The 15,045-nt window shown below is 61.7% G+C and overlaps 4 protein-coding genes across 14 annotated transcripts in view; 2 read left to right on the forward strand and 2 right to left on the reverse strand.

Moving 5' to 3' along the window:
• Positions 1–242: 242 nt before the first annotated feature.
• On the forward strand, positions 243–2,980 carry SCNM1 (sodium channel modifier 1). Of its 2 annotated transcripts, none has more exons than XM_068922019.1 (8): positions 243–422; positions 1,396–1,466; positions 1,618–1,706; positions 1,781–1,878; positions 1,954–2,048; positions 2,256–2,428; positions 2,574–2,706; positions 2,779–2,980. In XM_068922019.1, the coding sequence occupies exons 1-8, from the start codon at positions 372–374 to the stop codon at positions 2,876–2,878; spliced, it is 810 nt and encodes a 269-aa protein (XP_068778120.1). In that variant the 5' UTR covers positions 243–371; the 3' UTR covers positions 2,879–2,980. The 2 variants fall into 2 exon arrangements, with proteins under 2 accessions (XP_068778120.1, XP_068778122.1); XM_068922021.1 differs by having other exon boundaries at positions 300–422; positions 1,396–1,481.
• A 1,139-nt stretch (positions 2,981–4,119) lies between these two features.
• On the reverse strand, positions 4,120–9,393 carry TMOD4 (tropomodulin 4). 10 transcript variants are annotated; one of them, XM_068922018.1, is made up of 10 exons: positions 9,278–9,393; positions 8,484–8,588; positions 8,160–8,316; positions 7,124–7,246; positions 6,581–6,670; positions 6,063–6,193; positions 5,065–5,172; positions 4,706–4,849; positions 4,437–4,581; positions 4,120–4,310 (listed from the first exon to the last, which is right to left on the reverse strand). In XM_068922018.1, the coding sequence occupies exons 2-10, from the start codon at positions 8,493–8,495 to the stop codon at positions 4,288–4,290; spliced, it is 933 nt and encodes a 310-aa protein (XP_068778119.1). In that variant the 5' UTR covers positions 8,496–8,588; positions 9,278–9,393; the 3' UTR covers positions 4,120–4,287. The 10 variants fall into 10 exon arrangements, with proteins under 10 accessions (XP_068778119.1, XP_068778113.1, XP_068778111.1 ...); XM_068922012.1 differs by having other exon boundaries at positions 4,123–4,310; positions 8,484–8,634; positions 9,278–9,386; XM_068922010.1 differs by having other exon boundaries at positions 4,123–4,310; positions 9,283–9,378.
• Positions 9,394–10,018: 625 nt separating this feature from the next.
• Positions 10,019–13,722, reverse strand: VPS72 (vacuolar protein sorting 72 homolog). Its single transcript, XM_068922036.1, has 6 exons — positions 12,992–13,722; positions 11,924–12,076; positions 11,412–11,529; positions 11,075–11,254; positions 10,831–10,972; positions 10,019–10,579 (listed from the first exon to the last, which is right to left on the reverse strand). Exons 1-6 carry the CDS (start codon positions 13,106–13,108, stop codon positions 10,189–10,191), a joined length of 1,101 nt encoding a protein of 366 aa, XP_068778137.1. The 5' UTR covers positions 13,109–13,722; the 3' UTR covers positions 10,019–10,188.
• An 81-nt stretch (positions 13,723–13,803) lies between these two features.
• The window catches only part of LOC104139543 (putative PIP5K1A and PSMD4-like protein), a 41,828-nt gene continuing 40,586 nt past the window's right edge, over positions 13,804–15,045 (forward strand). The window contains exon 1 of the mRNA XM_068921935.1: positions 13,804–13,910. Within this exon, the coding sequence (XP_068778036.1) occupies positions 13,853–13,910 (58 nt within the window). The 5' untranslated portion in view covers positions 13,804–13,852. The remainder of the gene's footprint in view (positions 13,911–15,045) is intronic.

Below are 15,045 nucleotides of genomic sequence, written 5' to 3' on the forward strand. Positions count from 1 at the left end.
AGGGCCACCGCCGACCCCTGATCCCCCTAAATGTTCCTGTCCCCCAGGATCCTTTCTTGTCCCCCTTAGGCGCTGCCCCATGAACCCCCCCCACCTTCGCCCAATAGTCCTCCCTGTCCCGCCCCGGGTCTCATCCCCCCCGACCTCTCCCCCTAGCAGCCCAGCTTGGGGGTAGAGAACTACAGCTCCCAGCATGTCGTGCGCGCGGGGGTAGGGTCCTGCTGCCGCAAGGCACTGTGGGAGTACCAACCCCGCCCTCTCCCTTCCCTGTTGGTCGCCGCGCCGGCCCGTGGCCCGCCGGGAAAGGCGGCCTGGAAGTGGGGAGGGGACGGCGGTTCCTACGGTAACCGCGGGCTGCGCCAGCGGCCGCTATGTCCTTCAAGCGGGAGGGAGACGATCCCGGCCAGCTCGGTGTGCTGCAGGTAGGACCTCCAGTGCCCCCGGGACCCCCCAACAGCTCAAGCCTCCCACACCTAGGATCCCTGGTCCAGCACCCTCGAGGCCCCCAACAGTTCAGGATCCCGCCCGCCGTCCTCCCTGCCCCCCAATGACCCCCTAGACCCGCCCCCTGTCCTCCCTGCCCCCCAGATCCTCCCCAGGCCCCCCTCCCATTCTCCCTGTTCCCAGATACCCCTCTGCCCTACAAATAGTCCCAGACCTCTTCCCCCTTCTCCCTGTTCCCAAATATTCCCCACCTTAACTTTCTCCTCCTTCTTCCTGCCTTCAATTACCCCCTGCCCCCCCTTAATGCCCTCCACCCTAGACCTGCCCCCCAGTTATCCTCTGTCCTGACTTGACCCCTTCAACATCCCCCTACTCCCAGACTTCTCCCAGACCTGCCCCCAAATCCCTCCCAGCCCTCAAATCCCCCTGCACACAAATACTCTCCTGCCCCCAAACCAGCCCTTCAAATACCCCCTGCCCTGACCCCCCTCCTTATTCTTCCTTGCCAAATATGGCCCTATCCACACCCCCTTCCCTCAGAGCTCTCTCTGAAAATACCCCTTCTCCCCCAAATATTCCCTTCCCTCGCTCTGACTCCCAACCTGACCCCCCAAATACTCCCTTCCTTCACCTCAGCTTGTGCTGTTCTCCAATCTCCCCCTGAAAATCTCCCCTAGCTGCCCCCTCTCTCCCCCACCTCAACCCCCCCCCCCCGTTTCCCCCACCTGCACCCCCTTCCCAGCTGGCTCCTCATCATTGCTGCCCCCTTTAGGGGTCCCCCGGGTGCCCAGGTTTCCTGGCTGAAGGGTGGATGGGTCCGTGGTGTGGCTGGGCTATGGGTGAGGATTGATCCCCTGGTCTGTCCCACTTGGACTGGTGAGAGTGCAGGGTGAATCATAGGCAGAAACCGCCTCCGGCAGCAGCTAACGTGACCTTGTTTGTCCCTCTCAGAAACGACGCGTCGCGGACCTGCTCGCCAACTATATCCCTGAGGACGAGGCAGTGCTGCTGAGGAGTGGGAGGTGAATGGGATCCATGTGGGTGGGCAAACCCTGAGCTTCCGTGGGCCTGGGCAGCTGGAACGACTCAAACCTCTCTTGCCACCAGGGACTGCTCTGCCAGTCTCCGAGTGCGGAGATGGGCGAGCCTGACGGCGTCTCCTCCCCTACACAGGTATACCTGCACCGTGTGTGCCCACCGCCCCATCTTCGATACTCTGGATGTGCTGGCGGTCCACAGGGCTGGCAAGAAACACGTTGCCAGTAAGTGCACAGGCTTGGCAGGGGGAGGCCGCTGCTGCACCAGGCCGGCCCACGACCCTCTCACTCTCTTCTAGGCCTGCAGAGCTTCTACGGCAGGAAGCACTCACTTGAGAACGAGGTGCAAAAGCGACAGCACGAGAAATTCGTGCGGGCGGAGGAGGCAGGCACACAGGTGGGTGCAGATGCCCCTTCCCCTCCCCACTAGACCCTCGACCAGACTGGCTTGAGCTCTGCCCCTTCCCCCCAGGGCTCTCCAGCCCCTTTGCTGGTGCGAACAAGGAGGATAGCCCAGAGCGCTCTGCTGAAAGCTGCTCCCTACAGCAGCTGCTGCCGGAGGATGGGGTAAGATCTTGGGGGTTCCTGCCCTCTCAGGGGTGAATGAAGTGAGTGGGCATCACCTTTCCACCTTGTGCAGCTTTGTCATTACCGACTCGCACTCTGTGGAATGCCCCTTCCTTGGCTGCCATCCCCCAGCTGGTAACAGGCACTCGTGGGATGACATTTAGGCGGTGATGGCTGGAGCTGGGCGTCACGCCTCTCCCATCCTAGGGTGAATGGAAATGGCTCAAGAGCAGGTATGACCCAGACGGAGCTGAGCACCGCCCCTGTGCGAATCGCTGCCACGGCCTCTCCAGAGCCCAGAGTCCCCTCGCAGAAGATCAAGGAGGCTGTGGGCACCACCCCAGTGGCCCTGCTGCCAGGGTGCTGTAGCGGGCGAGCAGGTAAAAGTGGGCCAGTGGCTCTGGGTCAGCACTGGTGCCAATGAGAAAGCCCACCGGGTTTCGGCTTGTTTGCAGCCCTGGCCCTGCCTTGGTTTCTCTCTTTTCTGCGGGTCTCGCCAGCTCATGCTCCTCTCCATTCTCCCAGACGTACCAAAGGCAGCTACCACCCAGACCCAGCAAGGTGGCAAAGGAAAAGCCTCGCCATCGCCTGCAAGCCAGCCTGAAGCCCTCAACCCCAAGAGGCGCCAGGCCCTGGAGCGGTACCTGCAGCTCCGGAGGTGAGCCACTCCCTGCGTCAGTGGGGACCCCTGTAATGAGCCACATCTCACTCTCCATCTATCCGTCCCCAGTGCCGGCTGGATCCAGGACCACTCTGGCAAGTGGGTGAAGGACGAGAATGCCGAGTTTGACTCCGATGAGGATGAGCCGCCCGTGTTGCTGCCGGCCTGAGGCCTCTCTCTGTCCTGCCGGTCCTCGCAGGGATGGTGCCCCGGGGATGCACCCAGCCCTCCCCACTTTCCATGTTAATAGAGGCAGCTGGAGGTGAAGGAAGTGTCTGAGCTGTTGGGAATCTCTTTACGGGGAGGCCCCAGGATGTGCTGGTGTGAGTGGCGTGGGGAGGAGTCGGGTGGTGTTCAGGGATCCCATCATTCAGGCACCATGAGGTGCTCAGCACTGTATGTTTTTTGGGGTGTCCTCACTGTGTCCAGAGCGCTGAGAGCAGCAGGGGATACTGTCAACCTCGACTCTGGCTTCGGCTCCTCTCCACCCCATTCCATCCTGTCCCTGACCCAAGTCACGCTCTCTTTTTTGCCTGCTGGCAGGTGTCTCCAGGTCATGACCTTTTGGGGTGGCAGCACTGGGCTCCCTCCTCCTCCTTCCCAGCAGCTGTCCTAGTCCTTTGGAAAGTACCTGGCCCTGTTGCCCTCTGCTCCCCCTGCCTCAGTTTCCCCACCCCTCCTTTGCCTGCCAGCACTTAGGTCCTGCAGGTACCCCCACATCGGGATGGCACCCATGGGACTGTTGTTTAAGAGCCTGTTCCCTCCCAGCACCCTGAGCTGGCAACCGCAGCCCTGGAGAAGCACCTGCTGAAGGGTCCAGCATGGGGCCAGACCCTGACCCCAAGGAGGGCTGTGGGCTCCCTGGTAGCACCGCCCAGGGTGATGTTACACCTGGGCACTGGGATCTACCCTTGCCTATAAATAGGTGATGGACTGGGTGCCAGAGCCCTGACAGGAGCCAGGCCAAGCCTGGTACATGCCTGGGGGCTGTTCCCAGGTCCCTGTGCCCCCCCCCACCTCACTGGCCTCCACAAACCCAGGTGCGTGGCTCTGTGCCATGGGGGCACCCAGCTCCTCACCATGGGGGTGCCCCACTCCCCCTGCTCACCCCAGCCCGTAACCCAATCCCCTGGGTATAAATACACCAGCCACAGGGCCTGCTGGCTCCCAACTCGTCACACCCTGCGTCACAGGGACCTAGGTGTCCATCTCAGCCCCTTTCCCCACCCTAACGAGCCCTGGATTAATGGCTCGAGGCTAGTGAGGGTCCTGAAAAGCAGGGTAGCCCAGAATCTGCACCTCTCTGGGACTCTCACCCTTGCTCAGCTAATCTGCAGGGTTCCCTGCACCCCCCAAATCGCACCCTGGACCAGTGTCCGACCTCATCCCCCACAGCCACGAGCAGAGCCCCGAGTCTGCGTCCCTCCATGCTCTTTATTTACAGAGGTTTCGGCTCCCAGGGAGCTTGTTTCTGCAGCAGGGTCGGTAGCTGAGCATGCACTGTAGCTCCAGGCGGCTGCCTTGAGACACGGTGTCTGGGGCGCCACAGCAGCCATGGGGATGTGGAGCCACAGCAGATTATGTTTTCTTCTGCTTACGACCTGCAGGGCAGAGGGAAAAATGGATTGGCAATGGGACCCCCTTCCCTGATTCCTTCCCTGGAGCTGCAGGGGATCAATCTGCTTTAGGCCGCTCTGCCCCAGAGCAGGTGCAGCCAAGGCACTCACGGAGCTCGTTGTTCTTGGTGATGGCACTGGCAGCACGGGCCCGTGGTCCCTGCTGTGTGAAATGGTAGCCGAAGCGGATGACAGAAGGGCACTGCTCCAGCATCGTGGCCATCTCCATCTCCACTGTGTCACCCAGCCGCTGGCACTGCGGGGCACAGACCCAACTGAGTAAGCTGGGACCAGTACGCACCCCTCTACCCTGCACCAGTGGGATATTAGACACCCCCCCCCATGATCACCCTAGGCCACCCATGGCTACCCATCCCTACCTGGTTGTCCACCTTGAGCTCCCTCAGGGTGCTGTTGTGGTACATGGCCTTGATGATGCTCATCATGCCGGCACTAGTGATGAAGTTGGACTCGATGTTGAGGCTCTGCAGGGTCTTGTTCTCCATCAGCATCTCTGCCACGGCCTGTAAGAGCTGAGTGTCACCTTGGGGTGTCATCAGGGGCCAACACTTCTCCCACTGGCACATTCTGGACTGCCAACACCTCCATGGTGCTGGGGAACTGCGGAAAAGCCACTGCTGCGTGGTCTTGGCAGTTCCGTGCCTCCCATATGGAGCCAGGGGAAGAGGACCGTGTCCCCTCTGTGTCTAGGACACAGTGGAGGAGACCTGGGACTCACGCTGGCCACAGGGTCATTGCTGCGGGTTGCTACCAGGCTGAGCTTCTTGACATGGGTGTTGGTTTTCATGGCCTCGCAGATGGCCTTCAACGTGGAGATGGGAATGTCCTGTGGTGGGGGGACAAGGATGTCACCGAGGGGATGTGGATATCACCCAAGGGATGGAGGCATTTCCGAGGGGATGCAGGATGTCCCAAGGGGATGTAAGTGTCACTGAGGGGATGTGGGATGTCACCAAGGGGACATAAGCATCCCTGACGGAATATGGGTATCACCAAGCAGCTGGAGGGGTCTTACCAAAGACTAGGGGCATGTGTAGGGGAGGGGTGACATAGAGGTGTGGATAGAGGGACAGACGAGCAGGGGGCAGAAACCAGTTGACCCCAGGAAAGAACTGTGCTATCCTTGGCTGGCTGCTCCACAGGGACACCCTGTGGCCCCTGAGACAGGGACCAGCACCCTGAGGACAGTCCAGGGACACCCTGGGATGGGGACTAGCACTCTGAAAATGCCCTGGGGAAACCCCAAGATGGGGACCAGTATCCTGGAGATATGCCATAGACACCCCTGGACGGGGACCAGCACCCCAGAGGCACCCAGAATAGGGACATGTGCCTCAGGGATGCTCTGGACAGGAACCAGCACCCTTGGGTGCTCTTGGGACACTGTGGGACAGGGACCTGCCCCATGAGAATGCGCCAAGATGGTGATCAGCTCCTGGGAATGCCCTGTGGACATGCTAGGATGGGGACCAGCACAACAGGGACGCTCCAGGACTGTACCAGCACTCTGGGAACATCCCAGGGACACTCCAAGACAGGGACCAGCCCCCTGGGAATGCCCCAGGACATGGATCAGCACCCTAGGGTGCCCTAGGAGCACCCTGGGACAGTGAGCAGCCTCCTGGGGATGCCCCCAGATGGGATCAGCACCCCAGGGATGCCCCAGGGACACCCCTGGATGGGACACCTCAGGGACACACATGCCAGGCTTCTCACCTTGATGTTGTTGAGGTTGACGTCCTCCAGGGCCCCGTCGTTGGCCTGGATCTGCCGCAGTGTCTCCTCCACGTTGGTGGGGTTTGGAGGCTCGTCTGGCACTGGCTTGTACCTGTCTGGCTTCACCACACCTGGGCAGGACATGTGTGTGCACGAACCCAGGTGCACAGGACTCCCCCATGTCCAGACATAAACATGTGCACGCAGGGCCACATAGCCAAGCATGGACATGTGCATGGGGACATAAACGGTCAAACGTGGACACGCACACCCCCAATGTGCACACAGAGGCGTAGCTGCACATGCATTCCTGCATGAACATCTGTGTACATAAGCATATGCATACAAGTGCACATGGGACATGCGGGTGCACACGGCCACACTACCACATCCCAGGAGGGATCCCTGGCCCCAATACCCCTGCCAGTCCTGTGCTCCCCAAATCCTGCCCTCCCCCCAACACCAGCCTGGCACTGTGGCCATATGCTGTGTCCCATGTCCTGCATGCAGACACTCACTGTTGATGCCCTCCGTGTTGGAGATGGTCCCGGTGCAGAGTGCATCGTAGTACTGCTTGTTGCTCATCAGCGTGTACATGCCCAGGATGGCTGCAGGGCCACAGTCAGCCAGGACCCCAGGTCACCCCAAACTGGCCCCAATTGCCCCCAGGACCCCCCAGAGCAGCCCTAATTGCCCTCAGGACCCCCCCCAGGGCAGCTCCAATTGCCCCCAGGACCCCCCAGAACTGCCTCAACTGTCCCCAGGACTTCCTGCCTGTAGGGACACTGGGGCCCGGTGCAGTGCGGGGTGGCCAGGGGCCAGTGCTGAAAGCTGAGTGCAGGGCTGGGTGCCGCTTTTAGCTGGGCCCTGGCCGGGACCCAGCACAGGGATGGGTGGGGGCGGGGAGCCACGGCATACGCCTGGCAGCTTGCCCCAGCAGAGCCAGGGACATGTGCATGGCCCTAGTGAGACGCAGCTGTGCACCCCCTCCACATGCAATGCACTCTCCCCCATGTCCCAAATGGCCCCTGTGTGTCACACCAGCATGGTGCCAGGCCCACCTGCAATGTCGCACATCTCAGCCTCGGTGGCGTTGGCCAGCGCCTCTTCTAGCTCCGGCTCCAGTGTGATCTGCTCCTCACGTGGGATCTCCCGCGTGGGGTTCTTGGGCACGAAGGGCTTCCCTGGGCATGGGGTTACGGGGTCACTGGGGGGGGGGGGCATGCCACCTCATGCCGTGTTGCATCACTTCATGCTGTGTTGCACTGTTTCATACTGGCTCATACTGCATTGCACCACCTCATACTGCGTTGCATGGCCTAGCACTGTCTCATGCTACATTGCACCACCTTGTCCTGCCTTGTCCCTCTTTGCACCACCTTGCATCACCTCATCCCACATTGCACTGCTTGTATTGCCTTGTCCTGCATCGCACTGCCTTGTACCACATTGTGCTGCCTTGTGCCCCATTGCACTGCCTTGTCCTGCACTGCACTGCCTCGTCCTGCATTGCCCTGCCTCATACCACCTCGTCTTGCATTGCACCACCTTGTCCCCATTACACCACTTCGTCCTCACACTGCCTTGTCCTGCATTATACTGCCTCGTGCCGTATTGGGCTCTTGTGCTGCGTTGTGCTGCCTTACAATGCCTGGCACCACAACATGCTGCCTTGTACCACATTGCATGGACTCATACCACATTGCACAGCCTTGTACCATGTTGTACGGCCTCATGCTGCCTCAGACCGCAGTGCACAGGCCCATGCCATGCTGCACGGCCTTGTACAGCCTCAAGCAGCCTCACACCACCTCCTGCTGCCTCAGAAGGGCCCAGCAAGCTGGATGATGCCAGCCTTGGGTCTGGGGACCTCATGCCCCTGTGCTGGGACAGTGCTTGGGGGGTGAAATTGCTGGGAGAGGGGCACTGCCTGGGGGGGAAGGGGGGGGGTGACATATGTGTGGGGGGGTAGGGGTGGCTGTGCCCAGCCTGGCGGCAACCCAGCTTGCCCAGGACATCTGAGCCTCTGGCGAGGGCCATTCTGCCAGGCTAAATATACCCAGTGCTGCGGGGCCCTGGCCCCCCGTGTCCCCATACCTCTCTTCTCGCCGGTGAAGGGCACCAGGTCGTCGCGTTCGCCTGCCTCCAGCGCCTGCTTCTCCAGGTGCTGCAGCAGGGCTGCTCGGTCCAGTGGCCCGGTGGGACTCTTCTGTGTCTGGTCCCGCTGCCGCAGCCCGGCCGGCAGCAGCACGTTCTGGGGATGGCCTCATGACACCCATGGGTGCTGGTGTCTGGCTGCCCTGGGCTGTCACCACCCCCCCCCCAAGTCTCCCCCCCAGCAGCAGCACCAGTGGCAGAACCTGGGCATCCAGGGCCATATCATGCTCTAACCACTGGGCTCCCCCACCCATGGGTGCCCACCTCGGGGTCCATCTCCAGCAGCTCCAGGTCGAGCTGTGCCAGCTCTTCAGCTGAGAGTTCCTGCAGGATCTTGTCCTCATCGATGTCCCGGTACTTCTCCAGCTCCTGCCGGTAGGACGTCATGGCTGGGGCAGAGGGGGCAGGGAGTGGCCTGGGGGGGAACCGGTGGGGGGGGGGCTGAGTGGCCAGTGGGATGGTCCCCACAGCAGGAAGACACCCCCATATTAGGGTGAACCCTCTCTGGGTTGGGGGGGGTCCAGGTGGTAGTGTGGGTGCAAGGAGAGACCACCCCCCCCAGTCTGTGATCTCTCTTGGGGAAACTGAGGCATGGCTCCAGGGTGCTCCACAGGGCTGGGACCCACACATCCTGCCCCCCCACCCCCACCCCATCAACCCCACTGTTCCCAGTTAGGCAGCCCCAGTTGGGGGGGAAGCACCCAACACCCCCCCCCCACACACACCATCTATGCCCAATGCCCCTCTGCCCCGAACACCTGGGCCCCCCCCCGAGGAAAGCACAGGTTGACACTTGGGACACGACTCCCCAGCCACTCAGGCTTTCTCTTCCTTAAGGAAAGGAGCTTGAGTAGAGATTTGCCCCCAGATGCCTGGGTCCCAAGGGCTGGGGGGCACTGGGAGCACCCAGGTCTCCCAGCAGGGACAGACACCCATGGGAGAGGGCTGGGGATTTGCCCATCCCTGCTCCCCTACTGAGCGACGCTGAGCCGGTGTCCCCAGGGGTGGCCTGGCCCCCCCACCCCACCCTGGGGTCCCCCCCCAGCCCAGGGCCCTACCTCACCGCTGGCCGGGGCCGCTGAGCCTGCCTAAGCGCGAGCCCCAGTGCCGAGCCAAGGGCTCCAGCCGCGCAGGGCATGAGATCAGCGTTTTATTCTGTGAGCCGGCAGTGGGGAGGGGCAAGATCAGATATCCTCGTGCGTTATCGAGCCCTGCCAGACCCCCCACACCAGCTCCACCCCGGTGCCCCAGGCCATCAGGGGGCCCCTTGTGCCTGTACCAGTGGCTCTGAGCACCCCTCAGGGCACCGGGAAGGGGCTCACTGCCATTTGCGTCCACCCTAGCCAGGGGAGAAAGAAGTTTGGGGACTGGTGGAGGGTTTCCTAGGGCTGTGCTCTCCAGGGACAAGGCTCGAGCCAGTTCCCAATGCTGCAGGGACACATGGAAAGGCTGAGTCTCATGCCCTCGGGCCCTGCAGATGCCCCTAACTTCCCCCTTCTCCCCTGTGAGGAAGTCTCCCCCTGCTTTGCTCTGAGACTGCCCAGGGTGTCTCTGCTCCCCCCTCCCCCAGCCCCTAATCCACCAGGATCAGAGGCAGAAGGTGTGAGACCAGAACAGTCAAGGAACAGGCACTCCTGCAGCAATGCCACACTGCAGGGAATAGGAACAGCTACTGCTTGTTTATTGTAGGGTCTCCCAGAAAACAAGAGGCTGTACACAGCGTTTGTTTACCATAGGGCCTGCTTCCATTGCAGACGCTGCTTGCTTACTGGCAGAAAAGACAGTCAGCAGATACTGGCTTTATTATACAGCTGCTCCTAGGATTTATTTCTTTTTAATATAAAAAACAGTATAAAGTAGATAAATAGAACAATGAACCATCACCCAGGAGTCAAAACACAGAGAGGAGAGGCCTCAACTCAGAGCCACCCAAACATGGCTGTGAGCCCTGCCAGCCCCGCACTGGCACTCAGGTTGCCGGGACGCTCTGCTTGATGATGATCTTCTGGCGGGTAGCACGCACATTGGGGTCAGGGCCAGGGGAACCAGTCCCCAGGGCAGCAGAGGCAGCAGCGCTGGGCAGCCCATGCGCTGTGATGTATTTCTTGTAGGCCTCGCGGATGATTTTGAAGGCACGGATGTTGGAGTAGGGAATGTCGGTGATGGGGTCGCGGTAGACGGCCGGCTTGTGGGTGACAGGGCAGATCTCACGCACAGGCAGCCGGGGCTGCTTCGCCTTGGGGAAGAAGTGCTCAAAGGTCTCATCGTCGCTGAAGGTGATGAAGGTACGGGAACACTTCCCAGCAGAGGACGGAGCCACAGCTGGCACTGCTTCTGCCTGCTGCAGGTCTTGATCCAACCTGGAAAGGCTGCAATTAGCTCCGATAGGACACTAAGGGCTTGGGAAAACCCTGAGGCAACTCCTGGATGAGTCAAAGCCACCAAATCCCCTCCTCAATCCCCTCCACAGGACTGGAGTGCAGAGTTAGGGAGTCGAATGTGCCTTTCGAAACCCACTTCCCCCTCAGTGTGACGGGACAGAGCCTGGGGAGCAATCTGGAGTAGGACCTGACACCGGAGGGGCCTAGCTGCATGCTGTGAGGCAACCTACCCCTCTACATCCACATTCTCCTCCTTGCCCAACTCTGTGATGAGGGGCATGGTGACGGAGCAGTAGCGGATGACAGGCCCCACGCACTTCCGCTTCTTCTGAACCTGCTTCTTCTTGTCGGCCTCCAGGCGCTCATAATTCTCTGCAGAGGTGGGGACAAATGGGGTCTCAGCACCTCACTGATGCCCTCACTCACCAGCCCACACCACTTCAGGGCAGCCCCTTGGCACTCTGCCCCGCTCACCCAGGGAACGGAGGTTGATCTCCTCTGTGATCTTGGCCTCCTCCAGCAACTCCTCCTGCGTCAGCGGGCGGTCATAGTTGGGGCCACCCTTCTTGCGCTTGGACTGCACCTGCCGCTCCTGGATGCGGAGGAAGGTCTGGCGCGTGTGTTCTGTCGTTGACTGCCGCATGTGCTTCCGACCTGCCGTGGGTGGACAGGAGTCAACTGGGGACACCTGCTGGGCCCAAGCCACCCTGTACAGCCTGAGCCAGACCCCAGTGCACAGCCCAGCTTTGAGAGAGGCTTCAGAAGGACCCATTTCCGGCCCACCCAGGTGGATACATCCCAGCCCACATACATTCACTGTCTCCCACTTCATCCTGGAGCTCCAAGGGGGTGGATTTCACCTCTCGGGCCTTTTGGGAGCTACTGCTGGGAGTGTCCGGCTTCTTGGGTCGCAGGCTCTTGATGGGCTCCTACAGGGATCAGACATGAGGTGACATGAAAAAAAGAGAAAACTTCCCTCCCCGCTAAGGTTTCGGCCTTGTTTAAACAAGAACCTGTTCAGGGACCACACAGTGGTCCCTGCTGAAGCACCAACAGCCCCAGAGAGGAACATCCCCCCCTCACGACGAATGACATTGTTAATAGCAGCAGCTTTGTTAGCTTTTCTTAATTATCCCATCTTTCCAGGAATGCCTGTATCTTCTCCGAGTAGTTTGGAGGTAGCTCAGGTCCTCCCAACACCTCTGCCCTTTCTCAAGGACAGAGCAGTGATGTCCTGGTATGGGTTGGTGCCTCCCGGGACTGGGATGGGGACCCAGGAGTCCTGAGCCTAGTCCCATCCAGACAGCCCCGCACGCCCCTCACCCTGTAGGCCTTGGTGACGACGCGGCACCGCCGCTTGGGCTCGCTCTCGTCCTGGTCACTGGTCGGCTCCTCGCCCTCATCGATGTCGAAGTCCGAGTCCACCTCATCATCGCTCTCTGACTGATCACCCTTGTACTCATCATCGCCTGACTCCTGCGGGAACAGAGAGGCCGCGTCACCCCCGCAGGGCTTTGCTCCCCACCCCATGTGGCCCTGAGTCCCAGTGCCCTCCTGCCCCACGGGGGAAGTAACCCTGTCTCTGTGGGGGCAGCTTCTCTCAGTGCCCCCCCAGGCAAGAGACCCTCCTGCTCCTCGCACCTCCCTGCTAGCCCCCATCCCCTTCCCCAGACTTCTTACTATCCCTGAGGGTCTCTCTGTGACCCCCATACCACTTAAAGCACTGGGATCCCCAAGCCCCTCACCTGCCCCCAAGCCCCATGTGCCTTCCCCTAAGGACTCTCAATACCCACTCAGAGCCCCCCAAAACACTCAGCAGTTCATAAGCCCTCTTTCCACAGCTCCAGGGCCACCCATTCCTCCCAGGGCCCCCTAAAGGCCTTTAATACCCTTCCAGGACCATCTCAGACTCTCTCAAATACACTCCCAGGGCCTCCCACCCCAGCCAGTGCCCCCATAAAGAACTCCCGCAACAACCTCAGAGACCTGTCATCCCCCCCCAAATACCCTCCCTTGGCCCCCCCAACCTTACCAGGTCTCCCACAAAGGCTTCCAGGTCCCCCCAATGCCCTCGGGATCCTCTCAGACCCCCCCAAACACCCTCTCAGGGCCTTCTGTCCCCCCAGTGCTATTCTAAAGGTCCCCAATATCTGAGGGCCCCCTCAGACACCCCCAAATATTCTCCCAGGATCCCTACTGCCCTGCAACACGTCAAATCCCCCCAAATACCCTCCCAGGACCTCCCAGAGTCTCCCAGCACACTCAGAACCCCTCAGGACCTCTAAAATACCCTCATAGGGGTCCTTCAGAGCCCCCCAAAGCCTTAAGAGCCCTCTCGAGCCCCCCTAGACCACTCCAGTGCCCCCTCAAAGGCTCCCCTCACCCCCACACCTCGGTGAAGCCGCCGTATGTGGTCTGGTAAAACTCATCCTCCTCCTCGGCCTCCAGCAACCCCGAGAGGCGGTTCCCAGCCGTGCGCCGCGGAGCCCGACCCTCCACCAAGCTCATCCCGCCGCCGCCGCGCTCGGCGCGCCGCTGCTCGCCCTGCCCCGCCCGCGCGCCATGGGCAGGCCGGGCCGAGCGAGCGCCGAGAGGTCGATGGTGCTCGCGCTCCCCCTAGGGGCTAGAAGGAGGGCACTGCAGGGTGCGGGTCTGCGGCGGGAGGGCTCCCCTCTTAGGTATAGGGCCTGGAGTAGGCTTCTGTGTAGGGTATGTGCCCTGCGGGGGCTCTTCTGTGGTGTCAGGAGTGTGACGTCACCGCCGCACCCTGGCGTGACGTCACCCGCGGTTCGTGACCCTCCCCCCGCGGCATTGTTTTGGCCCGCTCGTCCCATCACGTGACTCATGGCAGCCTCCATGCCTGCTTCATTCACCCCCTCCCCCCCACTGACGCGCATGCGCCCTACGCAGGCCCCTCCCGCCACCTCCGCCAAGCACTGAAACAGGTGGGGCCGCCGCCCTGGGAGGACTCTCCCCCCCTCCTGCCCCGCGCCGAGTGGTTGCGTCCGGGGGTGGAGGAGCGTCCAAGTGGGGGGGGGGTGAGGGAAGTGGTCAGCCGCGCGGGCTCTGCGTGTGGGCGCCGCTGTCCCTCCCGCCCGCTGCCGGATGGTGCGGTCCTGAGCGGCGGGGCGGGGCGGAGCAGGGCGGGCGGGCGGGCGGTACCAATCAGGAGGGGCGGCGCGGGCTGAACGCAGGCTGGGGAGGGGGCGGGGGGAGTGCGCGAGCCGCCGCAGGAGGAGGGCGCGCACCAAGATGGCGTCGGCCGGGCCCGAGTCGGGGGGCAGCAGCGGGAGCAGCGGCGGCTTGGCAGGTAGGGGGCTTGAGTGGGGGATATGGGGAGAGGGCCGTGGATGTATGGGGCCGATTTGGGCTCTGAGAGGGGTGAGGGCGGTGGGTATGTGGGGCTAGGCTGGGCTGGACTTGGCTCTGGAGGGGATGAAGGCCGTGGAGCGTGTGGGGCTGTGATGAGATGGAGGGGGGTGATGGCCTTGAGGTGTGTGGGGCTGGAGTGGGTTCTGGAGGGGAGTGATGGGTCTGTGGGGCTGAGGTGAGCTCTGTGGGGGAATGAGGCCCGCGGGCTTTGTGTGGCTGAGGTGAACTTTGAGGGGCAGAGGGTTGTGGGGATGAGGGCCGTGGGATGGAGCAGGCTCTGAGGGGTACTTAGGGCCGTGGGGTGTGTGGGGCTGAGAGGACTTAGGGGGTTGGAACGCTGTGGGGATTTCTGGGGGAGCGAGGGCTGTGGGGTGCGTGGGTTTGGGAGGGGCTCGGGGGAAGGGGAGGACCTTGGGGGCTGTGAGGCTGGGTGTATACAGGAAGGCACTTGGGTCTTGGGCTCTGCCCGGTGTGGGGTGGGAGGGGGAAAGCTGGGGCAAGGCTCTGGGGGTGCTGCCTGGGGCTCAGGATGTGAGGCAGGACTTTGGGGCAGTCTGGTCTCTGGTGCTGTGGGATGAAGTGAGGTGTGGGGGAGTGTGTTGGGAGGGGGGAGGGTGAGTTGCGGATGAACTCCCTGCAAGGCATAGGGGAGCGAGAGCAGGAGGGTTATGGGGCAAGCTCTGAGTGGGCTGAGCAGCTGGCTCCATGGAGTGAGCTGGGGTGGGAATTTCTGTGGGTGTTGGGAGTGAGGTCTCTGAAGGGCTGACCCTTTTCCTGCAAGGCGTTCATAGGTGTGTGGTGAGGGTCCTGTGGGCATGAATGGTGGCAGGTAGGGGGGCTTGAAGTCTTCCCACAGATAGGTAGTGGGGGGGTTCACAGAGACTCCTGGGGAGGTGGGATTGAGTTACATTTAAGGGGTGTCCTGATGGGGCAGGGAGGGTGGCTGAGCCCCCTACAGTGGGAACCCAAGGGGTTGTTGTGAGGGAAAGTTGACTCTATTTTCCCTTATATTGCTAAAGCCTGACCCCCCCAAGTCAGGTTGCCTTCACAGGTGGGGGCAGTGGGTGCTGGCT

This window comes from Struthio camelus, chromosome 30 (genome assembly GCF_040807025.1).
Source record: "Struthio camelus isolate bStrCam1 chromosome 30, bStrCam1.hap1, whole genome shotgun sequence".
NCBI lineage: Eukaryota > Metazoa > Chordata > Aves > Struthioniformes > Struthionidae > Struthio > Struthio camelus.

Coding starts and splice junctions, on each gene's coding strand:
- SCNM1 (XM_068922019.1), top strand. CDS start 372: ATGTCCTTCAAGCGGGAGGGAGACGATCCCGGCCAGCTCGGTGTGCTG. Junction 2,429..2,573: donor GTGCTGTAGCGGGCGAGCAG/GTAAAAGTGGGC, acceptor CCATTCTCCCAG/ACGTACCAAAGGCAGCTACC. Junction 2,707..2,778: donor CGGTACCTGCAGCTCCGGAG/GTGAGCCACTCC, acceptor ATCCGTCCCCAG/TGCCGGCTGGATCCAGGACC.
- TMOD4 (XM_068922008.1), bottom strand. CDS start 9,357: ATGCCCTGCGCGGCTGGAGCCCTTGGCTCGGCACTGGGGCTCGCGCTT. Junction 8,635..9,277: donor CGGCCCCGGCCAGCGGTGAG/GTAGGGCCCTGG, acceptor GTTCCCCCCCAG/GCCACTCCCTGCCCCCTCTG. Junction 5,173..6,062: donor TCAACCTCAACAACATCAAG/GTGAGAAGCCTG, acceptor CCCCCACCACAG/GACATTCCCATCTCCACGTT.
- VPS72 (XM_068922036.1), bottom strand. CDS start 13,108: ATGAGCTTGGTGGAGGGTCGGGCTCCGCGGCGCACGGCTGGGAACCGC. Junction 10,973..11,074: donor GATCAACCTCCGTTCCCTGG/GTGAGCGGGGCA, acceptor CCACCTCTGCAG/AGAATTATGAGCGCCTGGAG. Junction 10,580..10,830: donor GAGAATGTGGATGTAGAGGG/GTAGGTTGCCTC, acceptor CAGCCTTTCCAG/GTTGGATCAAGACCTGCAGC.